An 18,280-nucleotide genomic window follows, 5' to 3' on the forward strand; every position below is an offset into this window, starting at 1 on the left:
ACCAATGACTATATCATCCAGACTATGTGATGATGATGATGATGTTGACTGTATGCAACAGAAATCATATAACCAAGGGAACCTTGTCTCTTAATTTTTTTATTTCTTTATATTCAAGAAAATTTCGTATTTTCATTGAGGATTTTTTTTTTTTCTTTTTTCTACTTTTACATCCCAATGGTTATATTTTTTTTGTTCAAATAAAACAATACACACATGCATATGTTAAAAAGAAAATTAACTAAATCTTTCGAAGAAAAAAAATGTTTGAAAAAAATAAATCTTTAATTATTAAAGTATTTTTTTTCTTTTTTTATAAAATAATTTATAAAATATAGGAAGGAAAAATAATGTACATATAACCGGATACATGTTGAGTTACCCATATGCATCATGGGTCAAACAAACGAGCCTGTTTAGACGACTTAAAGTTAACCCAAATTGACTCAATTAGATTAACCACACGTCGAGGCTCAACGATACTTGGGAACTGGCCCGTGGATACGTCACAATATTAAGCAATATATACTATTTTTTTATTTTTATTTTTTCATATTTTTCTCATGCAAATTGTCATTGTTATTATACTCAAGCTTAATACTATTACAACTACGCCACTTACATATTTAAAAATGTAAACATTGAGATTCATAATCCTGGGATGCATTATTTTTCTCTTTCACTCGTTATTTATGTATTTTTTTTTTTCTTCTTGCATATTCTTTTTCTCTGCTTGATGAATTTATGACTCTTAAATGTTAAATATTTTTTAAAAAATATATCAACATATGGCGCCTGATGTTAATAAAATTAAAAAATAGATGAAATTACTTTTTTTTTGACCATAAAAGTATAATAGAAAAAAAAATCTTTTATCAATTGAAACGAATATATAAATGAATTCGTCCGTTTCATCTTGGTTTAAATATAAATTCTCTGATGTAGACGTAAAAAAGTCGGACGTCGATAAGTCGTAGAGTCATAAACAGGGAAAAAGAAGTGAGGGGATTTAATATTTCCCCTTGTTGTGTATATCGTTTGTTCCAATTTGTGTTAGCGCGGAAGTTGTAAGGAGGGCGACAGTTCAAAGTTTCGAGATTGGAGTGTCCGCTTCTTGGACAAGAGATGATCATAATTTGCGTCAACAAGTATTCATTAAACTTGCATAAATATATCATTTATTGAAAAATAAAAAAACATTGATTTTAAAAATTTAAATGACAAGAAATGCCATTGGCTTGAATAAAATAATTAACACATAATTTTTTAGCATGTATTTTATAATTAAGCATATTAATAAAATATATTTTTGTACTTAAAAATGTTAGTAGTAAGCCGAGATTGGAGTGTCCGCTTCTTGGGACCCTCTCTTGATTTAGATTCTCCCTCTCTTTTATATCTCATATCCAAGCCGACGATATACACTCTCGATCTCATATATAGATCGTCGGAAGTCACCTTCCTCATTATCATACCAGTTTGTAACTCAAGTATATATTCTCTGTACATATTTGATTTAGCTTGTGAGTATTTATATATATATCTAGATGCATCATACACACACACATAACAGTGTCGACTCAGCCTTCATCCTGTATTATAAATCATTCATCCAAGTACTTACATGATGATCAATTTTGCAAGAGCACACAGTAGATAAAATAAATAAATGAAAAAAAATAAAAAACACCTCGCAATCATATAATCAATGACTCGAATTAATATTTTTATAATATATATTATTTTTTTAATCAATTTTTATTATGTTTTTTTGAATATTCATTCAACCCCCCTCAATGGATGTACGTACACTTTTTTATGAGATGGGGGGACACAAGACGCGCAAGTCCATTACACTTAATAATGAATTTTATTGGCTCAAACGATCGAACCACCACCGCATTTATATACACACAAATTGTAGACATTTTTTATTTAAATTTAAAAAATATATATGCTGTAAAACACAAGGCAGTGTCAGTCGTGACAAGTAATCATCATAATTCATTTCTATAAATATATTATCTTCAAGATTTTTTAAATTTTTTGATTTGATTTATTTTTTTTTTTGAAATAATTTTATTAAATCATTGATGCCATTATTTTGAATATTATTAATAATTGAAAAATCCTTGTTCATGTATTATTAGTTTGTTTTTTTATTATATTAAGTTTAATGACGAAAAAAAACTTTGTCAATTGAATTTAATTAAGTAATTCAAGTCGTCTGGGAAATTTTAAAAATGAAAATGAGGAAAAATAAAACAAGACAATTTTTTTTTTAAAATAACAAACTGGCAATTTTCCATGAAGATTTTTTTTTGAAAAATAATATTTTAGAGACGATAACAAGGTCGTTAGTGTATAGTTTTCAATATGTTAGTTTTCATCTCGAAGCAATTGTCGGAGAAAAAGTAGCCATTTACTTCATTTGAAAATAATAAAAGTTGAATTTTTATACTTGTACGAAATGAATATTGTCTAGGGAAAAAAGAGGAATGTAATTCTTCTGGTAATTTGGCCATTTGTTGAATTTTTAATATTATTTTGAATCAATTGATCAGAAACAATGAGAAAATAAAAAATTTAAAAATGACCAAATAAATTTTTTTTAAGTAAATAAAATTGAGATAATAAAAAAATATAATTTCAATTAACCAACGGCAATTCATTGATGCATATATATTTTATAAATTTATAATGAAAAAAATTTTTTAAAAAACCGTTGAGCTCCACCTAGTCACATGCCAACTGGTTACGCATGGCAGACGCCAAGAGGTCTCTTTAAGACGTTTGCCAAGGGGGCCCCCAAGACGTTTACTATTTTTTTTTTTTTTTATTATTATATGTATAATGATTTTTTATATATTTTTTCTTTGGCCACAACAATGCGTTTGAAGGCGCCTGTTATTTTTATGACTGAAAAGCCGAAACGTCGGTTACGCCTTGACGATGCAGCTGGCACGCGCCTCACATACTTTATGCTTAAGAAATTCAACGTCTCACCTTCTTCGTATATATGATTCTTCATGTTATACACCTTAGGTATATATCCCTCAAGAAAATTACTATACTAGCTGTCTCGTTGGGCCTACCTGGGACATTTAAATCGAAGGGAACCAACAACCAGTGGAAAGAAAAAAAAATATAAATAAAAAAGCCACCTGAATAACACCAAGGGGTCTTGGATTCATCTTGCATTGGTGTAGAATTCAAGGGAATAATTTCAAAATATACACTAAATATGCTTTTTACATATTAAACTATAAACAATTACATATTTTTATTTTTTTTAACAACAAAATTTATATCTTAAATTTGCTATTTTTAAATTGCAAAAATTTTTTTATTTAAATTTTTAATTAATTGTATATTTAATTGAAAAAAAAAAAGAAAACATTTATATTAAATTTAATGAAAAATAAATAAATATAATTAATTAAATTAGATGAATGAAATTTGATGGAAATTTTTTTTTATATTTAATTTTAAACATATAAAATGATTTTTTATTTGAAAAATGAAAAGAAAGACTACGCCTTTGAGGCCAAGGACCGTTGGTACCTTTTCTTCTTTTTTTTTTCGTTCAGAGTACTCCGAGTCGAAGGGCGTTTAAATAATTTTTTTTTTTTTTCCTTCTTTATTTTTTTCTTGCAGCTTTCAATATCATCAGATACGTTAATATTTCCCACAGTGAGAAGTCATGGGAACACAAGAATATATAGATATAAAAATTTGATTCGAGAAGAGGGGGCCAAGTTTGGAAAATTCTCAAGAGAAGGATTTGCGATCCCCTGAGACACCTTGGGAATTTCCCAATTCATTGAATCGACCGTTAGAAAAGATTCACATTTGCCCAATATTCGTGTGATCATCTTCCCCTTGATATTTGTCAGTTTAATATCAAAAAAAAAATTATATAAATATCCATCGCCCCAAAGATGCTATAAACTATCAAGTTTAAACTTTAAAAATTCACTGTTAAAACCATCTGTTTATTCAACAAAAAAAATAAATCATTAATATAAATTATAAAATTGTTTTTTCCATAATTTAATTGTAAATTTATTTTTAAATTTGCTGATATTTATGGAGCAAACAATTAAACATTGAACGCATCAAAACAAGCAAAATTACAATCATTTTTTCATTCACCAAATTAGTTCAATAATAATTTATAAAAAAATAAATAATGACAATTTAATTAAGCCAGTCTGCAGTGTGAGTAAATTAACGCGATTAACAAACGATTAATAACGCATCAATTGAGGCAGTTGTCAACTTGTTGCATGAATTCCAGTATAACCGGAAACAAAGGTCACATACCCTGCATTCATAATACAACTAAAAGTGATAGTGATATAGAGAGTAAAAAAAAAAAAAATAAAATCGATTATTTTGTGGTTTACAAAGAAAATAATAATAATGAACGTAAAAAAAAAAAATTGCAAAATCCCTGAGTGCAACCCTTCAGTATTTTTATTTGCTTCAGCTGAAAAAAAAAACAAAAAAAAAAAATGTATATACGGATGTTGCAATAATTTTATAACTAAAAAAAAAATAAAATTAAAGAAGGTATAATATAGTGAATGTGCACATGCAAAGTTATTTATTTCATATTATTTTATTTTGGAATTCTTTGTATTTTTGTGTCCTGGAGAAAATTAAAGACACGATGGACATGGGCCGTTGAATTTAACTGAGTTCCCATACACCCCCAGCAAACTTGTACAATCACCACATGACACCTACAGGGGGTTGAAAATTCCAATGCACATGTCATGGGGGGGCCCCCAACAAACTATCTAATATAATATACCTGAAATATTGTTGATTGCCGGATGTTATAGTCATGAATTCGTTACAGAAAGTGACTCGAGTAAAATAATAATACGAATAAATTGTTTTACTGAAGTTGGTTGGTTATTTTTGTTGGCTATTATTTTAACACATGCTTGTAATATTTCTTATAAATTTAATTTCAAATATTCAAACACTCAGTGTATACTGAATTTCTCTAAATTAACTAATGGTTTATTAAAAAATAAAAATAAATAATTTTAAAAACTCAATAAGCATTAAAACAAGTAGAAATTAAAATACCAAATTATACTCAAAAATAAATATTAAAATCACCTGTTTAAATTGAGGAAGAAGCAAAATAAAATATGAAAAAATTAACAGGAACTACAGATCAATGGCTTTGTAAAAAAAAAAAATTTATAAATAATCAAAAAATATAATTTTTTAAAATATTAAAAAGCTTTAAATTCAAAATAATGACAAAAAGTTATTAAATTTTCACAATTTTTATTTCATTCTCTTCAATATAAAAATGAAAAAATAAAAAAATTGTATAGATCGACAAAAGAACATATAGCTTTAGGGAAAAAAATTTGTAAAAAAAAACATTCACTGACTTTTATAGAGTTGACTGAAATGAATGATTCTCATCGACGAGTATTTTTCACTATCAGAAAAGTCACCAACACGTCTATTTATCCACATGATTTTGAAGAGACTTGATCTGAGTATGAATAGATATCGGTGTCTCGTGCGTAATTACCCTCAGGCATACTTATCACTGTATGTAAAATGAATATACACATGTACAGCATGGATATGAAATTTTTTTTCTTTCCATATTTCAAAAAGTATATAGAGGGTTGGTAAACGCACGCGCGCTGCTTCTAAAAAATTCGACGAGGCCATTTCCGGTGAGGTATACCTCTTTTATTCAACATATATATTTTATTATTATTTTTTTTTTTTATAACTTAACGTGTGTCCCACGCATCAGAGAATTTTCAAGAGGGGCGACAAGAAGGACATAGGGTTATTTCTATATGCCCCCCCTCGAAGCTTCCCCAGGTTAAGTGGCTTCAAGTTCTTATCTCATACCATATGTCTCGACCACACGGTGTTCAATTTTCTTTTTATTTTATATATTTATTCGTACCGTACAATTTTTTTTTTTTCACCTTTCGTTATCATTGTTATTTCATAAAATAAAAAAAAAAAAAATTATATTATTCTTAACATGTATTGCATGAAAATCGAATCGATTTTTCAGAAAGATTGTAATCATATTGTAACAAATAGTGATAACATAGTTTTTTTTTTTTTTTTTTTGACCAATGACAATGAGTGTATTGATGCTACCGCTTATATGTATTCGCATATACTTGGCTTTACTTAGGATGTATATGCGCATTAATGGTATATATATACAAATGTTGTGTGTTGCCGCAGGTGTCGGCTCAAATGCTCAGCTGTTGCTTCGAGGCGCACGCACATGCAATTCATATATATATAAAATAATATCAACTTTGCGACTTGCATAGACTTATTTTCCATTGAAAAAAAATAAATATATATATGAAAATAAATAAAAAACATCAACAAACATATAGAAACATGATAAATATTTTATAATATTTATTTTAAAAAATTTAAAATTGTTTATTATATACTTGTGGTCAAAGAAAATAATATATATTTTTTTCTTTTTGATGAGTGGTGTTTATTGATTATTAAAAGTGTCGTTGTTGGTGTTGTTTATGAATTTTTTATGACGACTTTTGCAAAAGTCTCTAGTCATATATAGACAGTAGCGGCGTCTTGAGTTGTTTTGTCGTATATATATTTATAATGTACGTACAAAAGTCGATGCGAATGAAGGGCATTGCACATAGACAATGTGAGTTTTTCAATTTCATGAAGCTGATGAAAATATATCGACAAAAGAAAGTTGACAATAACGATGACAACTACTACATCAATGAATAATAAGATAATAAAAAAAAATAGTATTAAAAATATTGCAAGTAGTCGTGACTTGTCATGCAATCGAATTTATATATATCGTATAGGTCTTGTGTAAAATATATATTTTTATTATTCTCCTTATATTCTTTCTCATGTGCCAGTATTGATCAGCTAGTTCCAATTCATCACTTTTATTATGAAAGGCTGCTTATTAAATTAAATATTGAGAACCAATAATTTTCTTATGGTCAATTTTTAGATACTTGGCCATGAAGTTCGATCACACATTTTTGTATTGAACAAAAATCATGAATTTGTCATTTCTTATTTTTATTTTGTCTTTACATTGTCTTGTAATGAATTTTTTTTTTTTTTTTAAATTAAATATTTTATTAAATAACAGTATGTTAGTAGTCAGAGCTTCAGAGGGCAAAGAACTGTAACATTTACGTTACGATAATATAATAGAAATTAATAAAATGTTGTCGTTTTTTTGTTTTAGAATATTTGAAAAATAAAAAATTTTATTTATGTGATTGATTGATGTGATAATTAATTGATGTGATAATTTTTTATTGTTACAGATAGATAAAAACAACGACAATCGAGCTGAGGGAGCGAGGGGCAACTAGCCCTTTGGCGAGTTCGAAGGATGCAGCTCCCAGGCGGGAGCACGAAAAGTCCGCCAACGCGAGCTCCGTATCCTGCCACCCAAATTGGCATAATACAAAAAATAAAACTAATATCGTGTTGCCATCTTGAAAGTGGTAATACAACCGGTAGTAATTGTATCGGTAGTGAAAGTAGTAACGGCAACGGTACGGGACCTGACAACGATCCAACTCCCTTGATTAATCATAAACGCATCTCAAGAACTAAACATCGACACACAATAACCAGCAGCAAGCATCGACAGCCACTGGTGTTAAGATTAGGGTGGAAAATTTTGTACAAACAGCAATAGTAAATGTACAGAGTCGTCGTCGATGCACAATAATTGAAAAAAAATATAAAAGTGCAGACGAAGCCAAAAGTGAGGAGATCAGGGATTAAAAAAAAAAAAAAAAAGAAAAAAAGTCGTTTAGTGTTTGAAAGACGGTGGTTTCGGCGGCGGCGGCCAAAGAAGAAGTAAAAAAAAAAAAAAGAAACGATCGAAATAAGTGAATAGAAAGAGAATAAGAAACAAGGGTTAAAAAAAAAAAAAGGTAAGCTTACATCTAGTGTTGACCTCGTCATCATCGTCGTTAACGGTAGTGAACAAACCAAGACACGAAAAGTAAACAACAAAACTTGAAAACATAAATAAGAATTTATACTGAAGAAACTAAATTGCTACAGATATATACAGAATAAAAAAAAAAGGACAAAAAACTCTGGCCATAACAAAATTACGTATAGAAAAAAGAGGAAGTTATACGTTGTGAGAAAAAAAGAGAAGAGAAGAGAAGAGAGAGAGAGAGATAAATAATAGAGCAACTGCTTGGTCTGCTGCTCGAAGAAGGAGCATTTGAGATACGATCGAGGTGGAAGGGATAGTGACAGGGTGTAGTATTCGCGCACGGAGCCACAAGGCAAGCTATTCGTGCGCAAAGGGGAGGGGTGAGAAAGAGCCCTGGCGGGGAGGGGTCGAGGAGGCCTTCGGGGGGCCGACCAACCAGACGGCCGATGATGTCATCGGAGGAGGAGACCGACTGTTTCGCCCTCTACGGAGCAACTGCGGATAGTAAGCAACAGCAACTCTTAAAGAAACAGAAGCGCACCAGACAGCGCGTGGACGCCGGAGAGCCACGTAATAGCTACTCGAGTATACCGAACTTTAGTTCCCGGCCGACTTTTCTAGGAAGTGGTATTTACGGTGCGATATTTAGTGGTTCAGGTCCACCTTCTAGTCATCAAACAGCATCACAACAACAAAGTCCACAACAAGGACAACAACAATTACAATCACATTCACAACAGCAGTCTCAACAGGCTGGTGTAGCAAGCACAGTGGCGGCCACTACGCAAGGTCACCTCGGTGCAACAACGGGGCCAACAACACAACATTCCGCTCACGCGGCATTTGGCTTCTTCGGGGCACAGGGCTTTGGCCCCGCCAAGATGCTTAACGAGCTTCTCGGAAGACAGGTCAAACAGGCCAGCGACGCTGGTGGATCACCTCCTGAAGGTAGTCACGGTATGACAGGAGCTGGAATGGATCAAGCAACAAATTTGCAGACTGGCGGGGTCGTTAATTGTGACGATCCAGCCACTGCTGCTGAACTCACACAACACATGTTGCGTGATATACTTCAAGGGAGAAAATTATCTGCCCTTGCTGTACAAGATCAACCAAACAACAACAATAATTTACACAATAATAATAATAATAATATTAACAATAATAATAACAACAATAATAATAACAATAATATCAATAATAATACAACGGAAATTCTCAAATCACAACAACAACAACATCAACAACACAGTCCTCAACAACAACAACAACAACAACAGTTACACCAACAAAATAGTGATAGTGCGCGATCAATTAGTGGAACAGTGCACAGTGGTGGGGAAGAAAGTGTAGATGGAAATAACGTTATCGTGAATCATAGTGATAGAGTTATGTCAGTTGATGCTGAAGACAGTAGTGAAGATGTTGCATCAACAGCTCGTGCTATGGAAGAAGCATTTGCTGAAGCTGGCATGGAGCCTGGTGCAAATCTTGATGGTTCTGATTGTGATCAAAGTTTACCACCTAGCCCGACGGTAACACGTCCAAGTTCAGTATCTGTTAAAGAAGAACCCCTTGATTCAATTAGTTTAAGAAGAAGTCGTTCAGCAAGTCATTCACCCTGTCCTATGTTACCAAAAACAGAGACAAATTCACCAACAACTGAAATAAAACGTGCACGTGTTGAAAATATTGTTAGTACAATGAGAAGTAGTCCAGCATTACAGCCTGTTAATGGTTGTAAAAAAAGAAAACTTTATCATCCACAACAACAAACAGTTCAACATGTACTTCATCATAGTGTTAATGATCCAATGTTAGATGTTGATGATGAAGAAAGTGAAGAAGAAGAAGATCCAACAACGATAAAACAAAAAAGAGAAGAAAAAGATAATTTACAAAGTCAATTGAAACAATTGCATCAACAATTAGCACAAATGCAACAAAAATATCATGAATTATCAAGTCGTATGGATCCAGAAACTAATGAAAGTGGTGAATCACCAGCAAGTCCACAAAATACACCACAACAACAACCACCACCAAGACCACCAAGACCTCATCCACCAGCATATAATGGTATTGCATCATTACCACCAGATCATCCGCATGCAACAGCAGCAGCAATGTATCATATGGGACAAAAACTTTACCTTGAACAGCAACATGCTGCCCTTGAACGAATGAAACAACACCAGGAGGCAGCAGTGAGGCAACAACAAGCTCAAGTACAACATCAACATCGTGAAAGAGAACAACAACAACAACAACAACAAAGAGAGCATCAACAGAGACAACAAACATCACCTCAACCAAGTAATCAGGCAAGAGATCAAAGTAATACAGGATCATCAACGCCTCAAACACCACAAATGCAATCATCTAGTACGCCTCATCAACATAAAGATTTTCATGAAAGACTTAATGTTTTTCGTGGTAGTGGAAATACAGGAAATTCATCAGGACCACATATAACTGGTACTGATCTTGAAGGACTTGCTGAAACATTAAAAAATGAAATTACCTCAACACTTGGAAATTTAGTTGATACAATTGTTGCAAGGTTTATGCAACAAAAAAGGTTTTTAAATAAACCATATGAGGCAACACAAGCCGCCGCCGAACAGCTCAATAAAGATTTATTACTTGCAAGTCAATTACTTGAAAGAAAATCACCAAGAACAAAAGTTGTAGATAGAGGAGTACCACAACAACCCGGTGGCCCAAACGGGCAACGGGGGCCCCTCAATGGTGGCCCCCCATCTCAACAATCCACGGGGTTTTCCCAAATCGGAGCTATGAGTGGTACCCATGGTCCACTATCTGGTCCAACAGAAAATAATTTAAACCAGATTAATCAATTACCTCCACATGCAAGACCAAGTGTAGGCCTTTTTCAAGCGCCAAAAGCACCAATGTACAGCATGGCATCAATGCAAGCTCAACAACAGCAACAGCAGCAGCAACAACAACAACAGCAACAACAACAACAGCAACAACAGCAGCAACAACAACAAGAACAAAGGCAACGTGAACAGGCACAAAGAGATCAATATTGTAATTTAAGAAATGAGGAAAGAGACGCAAGAGAGCTTGAACAAAATGAAGCTCTTTCCCTCGTAATGACACCAAAAAAGAAACGTCATAAGGTAAGAAAAATATTTTAAATTAACTTTCTTTCAAATAATAAATTTTAAAAAAAATTAATAAATAACACAATATCAATTTTAATAATTAAAAATAATTGACATATTTAATTTTAAATTTTATAAATCAATAAATTAAAAAAATATTGATAAATTGAGATAAATTGCTAATGACATATTTAATTAATTAGGTCACTGATACGAGAATAACCCCACGTACAGTATCAAGGATATTAGCTCAAGAGGGAGGTGTATCACAAGGTGGTAGTGAAAGTCCACCACCTCCACCACCACAAAGACCGTATCATGCGCCACCTCCAATGTTGCCTGTATCATTACCAACAAGTGTTGCAATACCAAATCCAAGTCTCCATGAGAGTCAAGTATTTTCACCTTATTCACCATTTTTTAATCCGCACGGTGGTCATCCAGGCCAAGTGCCACCACCTGGACCACATCATTTGCCTGCAAGTCCACCAGGCAGTGGAGTAGATCTCCGTGATTCACCACCACTACCTCATCCACCAGCAATGCTACATCCTGCTCTTCTTGCTGCTGCTCAACATGGTGCAAGTCCAGATTATGGACACCTCAGGATAGACAGCAATGACAGAGCGAGCGATTGTAATTCTGGTGATATTATCTACGATGGAATTCAACCTACAATATCCTTTTCAAATGCTTTTATCATGAGACATTATTCTGTCTAACTTTTTCATATATATTTCAAGTTTTTTTTTTTTTTTTATTTTATTTTTAATTCTTCTTCTTCTTTTTTTTTGTCTATTTCAATTGTATTTAATTTTCTTTTCTATTATCATTTTTTGCTCATGAAAAACTTGAGACAAGCTGAGGTATATTGTAGTTAGAGAAAACTAGTTTTCAACGAATGTTAGATTAGTTTGTGACGAAGTTTAAAATAGTAAAAGGGAGGGACACACATACGACTATACAAAAGTTTATACAAGGCACATAGAAAATTGACTATATATGCAAAAGTTCTTTATTTCACATTCAGGCTACTCACAAAGTAAAAGAGCTTTTCCCTCGTAACTTAGCCAGCCAATAATCTGGCAAGGGTAGTTAAACGGAGAAACCAAAGTTTGATTTTTATTATTATTTTTTTCATTGCTTTATTTTTACTATTTTTTCAAATGCAATTGAAGAGAAACAAGCTTGAGTAAAGTTAGAAAAAAAAGTCAAATTATACATTTGCATTTGTTAAAAGTTAATTAATAAAAATAACAAGTGCATTTATTGATTATTAAAAATTAATTAATCATGTTTAAAATAAAATTAAAAAAAAAAAACATATTACATAAATTAAAAATGAAAGTGGAAAATTCATTATGAAAATATACACTAGACAAAATGACTGTTGAGTTTAAGAAATGAAAAAAAAAATAATATAAATTAAACATTAGAATAAAAAAAAAGGAGAAAAAAAAAAAAAATGAATAAATAAACAAGGCTGATGATAGAAGAGTAGGCAAGGGTTAGGGAGATCGGTACGCTCGATTGGTAAAGTTAGAGAGTCAGGTCGTGTGTAATAGACGTATATATAACGCTGCAACGGAACTGCATCGTGGTCATTCGTTCGTTCAATGCGCGACGTTCTTTGCCGCTTTTTTAGTTCGCCCTTTGATGTAAAATCAATGCTATTTCTCCCTCATCTCATATATCGTATCTCCCTTGTTCGTGTTCTCATCTCAATGCCTCAACCATATGAGAAAATAAAAAATAAAAAAGAGGATAGGTCGAAAGCACAAATGACCAACACTGTCTCATCTGCATATATGTCTTTCACGTATGAATGACACAACTATCCCAATATTTACCCCAAATATATGTACATATTTTTTTTTTTTTTTTTTTTTTTATCTTTTGTCATAAAAGGCTATATGCAATATTGCTCAATGTACTGAAAAATTTTTTAACTTTGAAATTTAACTTTGATTATTTTTTCTTTTTCTTTATTTTATAAATTTTATATTTTTTTTTTTTGTAATTTAATTTAGAAAAAAATAGGTGAAAATTTAGAAAATTAAAAGATAAAATACTTGAGATATCATACGGTGTGAATTTATAAAAATTAAGAATTCAATGAAACCACAACGGGATATCCCATTACGACTAAGAAGTAGATAAGGCTTCTGGCTAGGAGTCGGCCAATCGTAGGTCAATCTGAGGTCGAGATTCCCCTTCAATTATTTTATTTATTCTCTATATCAATGCCTCAGCTTGTACGATTTCTAATCCAATTTAAAATCAAGGAAAAAAATACAATTATTATTTATAAACATCAATGTTTTCATTAAACACAAAATCAAAATACAACATATATTATAATTTAAGCATAAACATAAGCAAAACATAACGTCTATATAAAACTTAACCACAGTGAACTCGTCAACATTGACACCAATGCATTTGAGGAAAGCCAAGCTGATGTTTTTCTGGGTGAGGTATCCGTCCTCAGCTGTCCTCAAGATGTACTTTCCAGATATTAAATTCAACAAAAACAACACAGCACAACTCGTCAAATGGTTCTCCAACTTCAGGTGAGTTTTTTATGAGCTTTATTTTTAATCAACATTAAATTTATAAAAAAAATATCTTAACCACACCTACTCGTTGTAAGAGTCGAGTCGTATAAATTTATACAAAAGACAGACATAACATTTGTGCTCTTGTACGTCAAATATATTCACATGCAAAATTTGTACAAGTTGTCTATATTGTAAAGATCGACCACACCTTTCTCTGTCATCATTATAAGAGTCATAGTTTTCACAAGGGTCTTGGGTGTGTCCGTATCTTAATTACCGCGAGCTTTTTAACATATATTTTATACAAGTTACCAAACTTGTAGACAAGTACCATGGTCAAGTTAAATTCTCGAGGTCAACTTGACCAGTAGCTGGGCTTATTCAAGTGACCCCATAAGAATCATCCTCGCTGGACATTATACTGATTATAATTAGTCTAAGTACAAATTAAAAAAAGATGGTAGATAAATTAAGAAGTGAAAATAAAAAGGGCACTCTTTATCATTCTACATAATCATTCATTTTTTTTCTTATCTATAAATTATTATTTTTTTTTTTCATAATTTATTCAAACGAAACAAAAAAAAAACAGTAAATTTTTTACTACAATTATTTTTAAGTAAATTAAAAAGATTTTTATTTGTTTTTTTTTTTTTTTTTTTTTTTATCAATGGGTGTCTTTGAAAGGGCAGATAGGAAATTGCTATTTAAAAAAAAAATAATAATATAAAATTCCCCTTTGAGTTATCACGTAAGGTACCAGCATTCTTATTTTTTTTTATCATAATATTACCACACGGGTATACACAAAACATTTATGTGTTACTTTCAGGTGGTCAGTTGTAAACGCGTGCCTGATCTGATATCCTAATGTACGGCTTCCTATGCGGAAATGCCTCACTACATTATTCCATGCTTATATCCCGCATGGAACATTGTCACTAATTTATCTATCTATTTCTATACAATTTTTTTTTTTTCTTTTCACTTTTCTTTATTATTATTATGTTCCCCTTATAATAAAAAATAAAAATTTATTTACCGGGTAAATCGTGAAATATATTTTTAAAAAAATTAATTTTATTATAAACTTTTACAATCAATATTTTTATTTAAATTATAAATTTATAAATTCATCATGATAATAAATTATAAAAAAAAAATTTAATAGACCAAGTTTTATTTTTATCATCAATCTTTTTTCATGATAATTGTTTTTTTTTTTTATTTTGAATTTTCACAAGTTTGCAAGTATCTCCCCTTTTCTGCCAAAAAAAAATAAAAAAAAAAAAAACTTTCTCACGGTATTATATGGTATGGGGATGATTGGTTAACATCTTGAGGGTGAAAATTATTTTATCAAACTTTGTATTGAGTGAGTGTTACTCTTTACTTTAACAGACATGTGTGTATGTTTTAATATATATATTCACTTGGATGATTTCATGAGCTAGATTGGGGTCGTTATGAGAACACGGGGGTTTTAATACTGAAAATGTGAGATACAGAAAAGTGTTCAAATTGGGGGAAGGAGAGGGAGAATCGTTATCAGATTCCACGGCGGGACACGCGACTCAACTAACTGAGATCATATCACCCGGATGGATGGAATTTAATGTCGTATAAAGAATTTATTATTATTATTTATTCTTTATCAATCGAGAATAGAAATATCTATATCTTTGTATGCATACACGCATCAGAGATATTTAAATAACACGACAACTGCCCCGAGGACAAATCCAAACTACATTTCGCTTGCATGTAATACTTATCAATAAAAAATCACTATTTTTTTTTTTTTTTTTTTATAAAAATGATAATAAACAATATATAATTATTTATTTTTTTTTTTTACATTTTTCTTTGATTGCAATTTTCGAAGGGGAGGAAGAGAATGACCTCTTTCTTTATAAAAAAATTTTAAAAAAATAATATAAACATTCATCAGCTGTAGTGAAATAAAAATTTTCCCAGTTGAATATTTTCTATTGTTTGATGGAAAATATTAAAGATAATTTAAAATTCTATTATTATTATTTTTTTTTTATTATTAACTCATATAATTGTGTGTTTATGCCTCACCCTTGTATCGTCTTTTGCGACTTGTATATGGAGTTTTTTTTAAATTTTATTTAACCACACTATCTTGGCACGTAATCGTACATTTGTTGACGTAAATAATATCCATCTCATGTGGAGTTTACTACTTGGCCTGTTCTTCAAATCACCACACCTATATTTTTTTTTTTTCTTCTTTTTTAAACCCTTCGAAGATGTAGGCTAGTATTTTGCGCGAAAATATATATATTTGTTTTATGTTGGTGTTGTAAAAAAAAATAATAATACAACGGAAGTAACGTTGTAATTTTCTAAAGACAAATTTCCTTTTTTAACCCCTTATCTTGTCCAGTCACACGACACGTGATCGATTGTTACTGAAAAAAAAAAAACAGAGATAAGAGACGGTCGATTGGATGGTTGGTTATGATTAGTGTGTAGACAAAATTTCTTGTTCTTTTTTAACTTAAAGCGCAAAAGACCTTCGTGTTGTTTTCCCTTGTTTTAATATAATTTTTTTCTTCGTATAATTTTTTTTTATTATTTTTTTCGAGCTTAATAGACATCACGCATATACTCCAGTTTGTCAACCATTTGTAATCAGCACAGCATGGTCTCTTTTAAAATACATCAACTGCAATCATACATACTCTTCCTTTATTATATTTATAATTCAAAAAAAAAAAATTTAATTAATTAATTTTACATCATGAAAATAAATTGATAATTTAAAAAAAAAAATTAAATATAATTTTTCTCTTGAAAATAAAAAATACTCTTCATATTCAAATTTATTATTATTGCCATTTTAAATTTATGACAATGATAAGGGAATTTTAACAATACCAAAGAAAGTACTAATTTGAAAATAAAAAAATGCTTTTTTTTTTTTTCAAAAAGTTTACTGAAAAACTTGAGATATATAAAACAAAGACAAGAGGCAATTTTCATAAATGAGACGAATAGTCAATGTGAGCGATATTCATGACGATGACGATATGTGAGGAAAGGGGTTTACATCAAGAATCCAAAGTAAAAAAAAGAATAATAAAATACAAGAAGAAAAAAGGAGAAATAAAAAAAAAAAGACACGACATGTTCTTCGGTTATAACTGAGGGGGTATGTGTGCTTTTTAATCCCACAAGATTGTGTGTACTCGAGCTTGGGAGGCAGTTAGGTTGCCGTTTATGAAGAATAGAGCAAGAGAATTGTGTATATATGGAAGGGGAGAAAAATTGCAAATATGCACATACACCGAGGGCCATTTAAAAAAAAAAGAAAAAAATCTTCCATCTATCTGCCTATCTATTTCAAGCGTCAACCACGCTACATTTTTTTTTTTTTTTTACTTTGTTTTATATTTTACATTTTTTATCTTACTATTATTTCTTGCATAGATGTATTTTTTTTTATTTTGTATCTAGAGTATGAACGTCATCCTGATTTTCCTCAGTGACATTGTTAGAATGAGGGAAAAAAAAAAGAAAGAAATAAGCTGAAGGATGTTGAATATATAAAGGGTGGAGAAAATTTTTTTGCCTTGAGGTAAGAGAGACTCCACACACGAGTTTGTACACACTAGCCATCCCTTAATCTACAGCTTTCCACCCCTTGATTTTTTTTTTTTATTTTATATATTTTATTTTTGCTGCTGTGCAGTGCAAACATGTGCATACTCTTCTGGTGTATTTTGAGCATGTATATGTAGTTAGTCCCACAGAGAAAATTTAAAAAAAAATGAACTAAGTGTGCTAACGGAAATGGGAGGAAAAAAGAAAGGAAGTTGAGGAGTAGGCGGATGAGGTAGAGATATACAAAGTAGTAGGAGAAAAAGGCCTTGTAATTATCATACTCTTGCTTCATATAATCTCTTTGCCCAGTGACAGATACACTCTCTATCTTTTTCCCTCATTTACTTACTTTATGCTTTTTCTTTTTTTCCTCTTTTTACCTCAACCTACTCATTTTTTCACTATCATGTACACACAAATGAGATCGTGGACTCGTTGCCTCAATGAATAACGCAATGGCTAAGAGGATAAACTCGTCAATCTTTATGTATTTTTTAACTTTGATATTTATAAAACAAAAAATAAGGAAAATCTTTTTTTAATTTAATTTTTTGTTTCTATTTTTAAATTTATTGTATTATTTTATTTATGTGTAGGTTTAAAAAAAATTAACAAGTAATTTGACAAGTAGATTTTTTTATTTTAAAAGTATCATAATGTTGAAAAATAAATCTTGACAAAATGAGCAAAAGTGTAAAGAAGAGCCTCTGTTGAGACAAAAGCCTTCGGAAGGTGAAAAAGCCCTTGGGCAACTGGTAAAAGAAAGTTTTTTTATCTTTTATTATTTAAGGGCTGGAAGAGACTTTACTGGAAACAAAAAAATCAAAGAAAAAGTTGATATTTGAGTTGTCGTCTTTGCGGCATTAAAGATATAGCTATTTTATATATATTTTTTGTCAATGCTTTGATGAACTAATGAAAAGAAAAATATTTAAAAAATTTTGAGTTGTCTCATACCGACATAC

The 18,280-nt window shown here is 30.8% G+C and overlaps 1 protein-coding gene across 4 annotated transcripts in view; it reads left to right on the forward strand.

Annotated features, from left to right (window-relative positions):
- Positions 1–18,280, forward strand: part of LOC122855850 (homeobox protein prospero-like) — a 105,296-nt gene that overhangs the window by 51,715 nt on the left and 35,301 nt on the right. For 3 of the 4 annotated variants that reach the window (XM_044157504.1, XM_044157506.1, XM_044157505.1), the window contains exons 4-6: positions 7,353–11,136; positions 11,325–11,798; positions 13,540–13,694. In XM_044157504.1, coding sequence (XP_044013439.1) covers positions 8,434–11,136; positions 11,325–11,798; positions 13,540–13,694 — 3,332 coding nt within the window. In that variant the 5' untranslated portion in view covers positions 7,353–8,433. Of the gene's footprint in view, positions 1–7,352; positions 11,137–11,324; positions 11,799–13,534; positions 13,695–18,280 lie in introns of all 4 variants that reach the window. The other variant, XM_044157507.1, reaches the window with a different exon arrangement.

This window comes from Aphidius gifuensis, linkage group LG4 (genome assembly GCF_014905175.1).
Source record: "Aphidius gifuensis isolate YNYX2018 linkage group LG4, ASM1490517v1, whole genome shotgun sequence".
Lineage (NCBI taxonomy): Eukaryota > Metazoa > Arthropoda > Insecta > Hymenoptera > Braconidae > Aphidius > Aphidius gifuensis.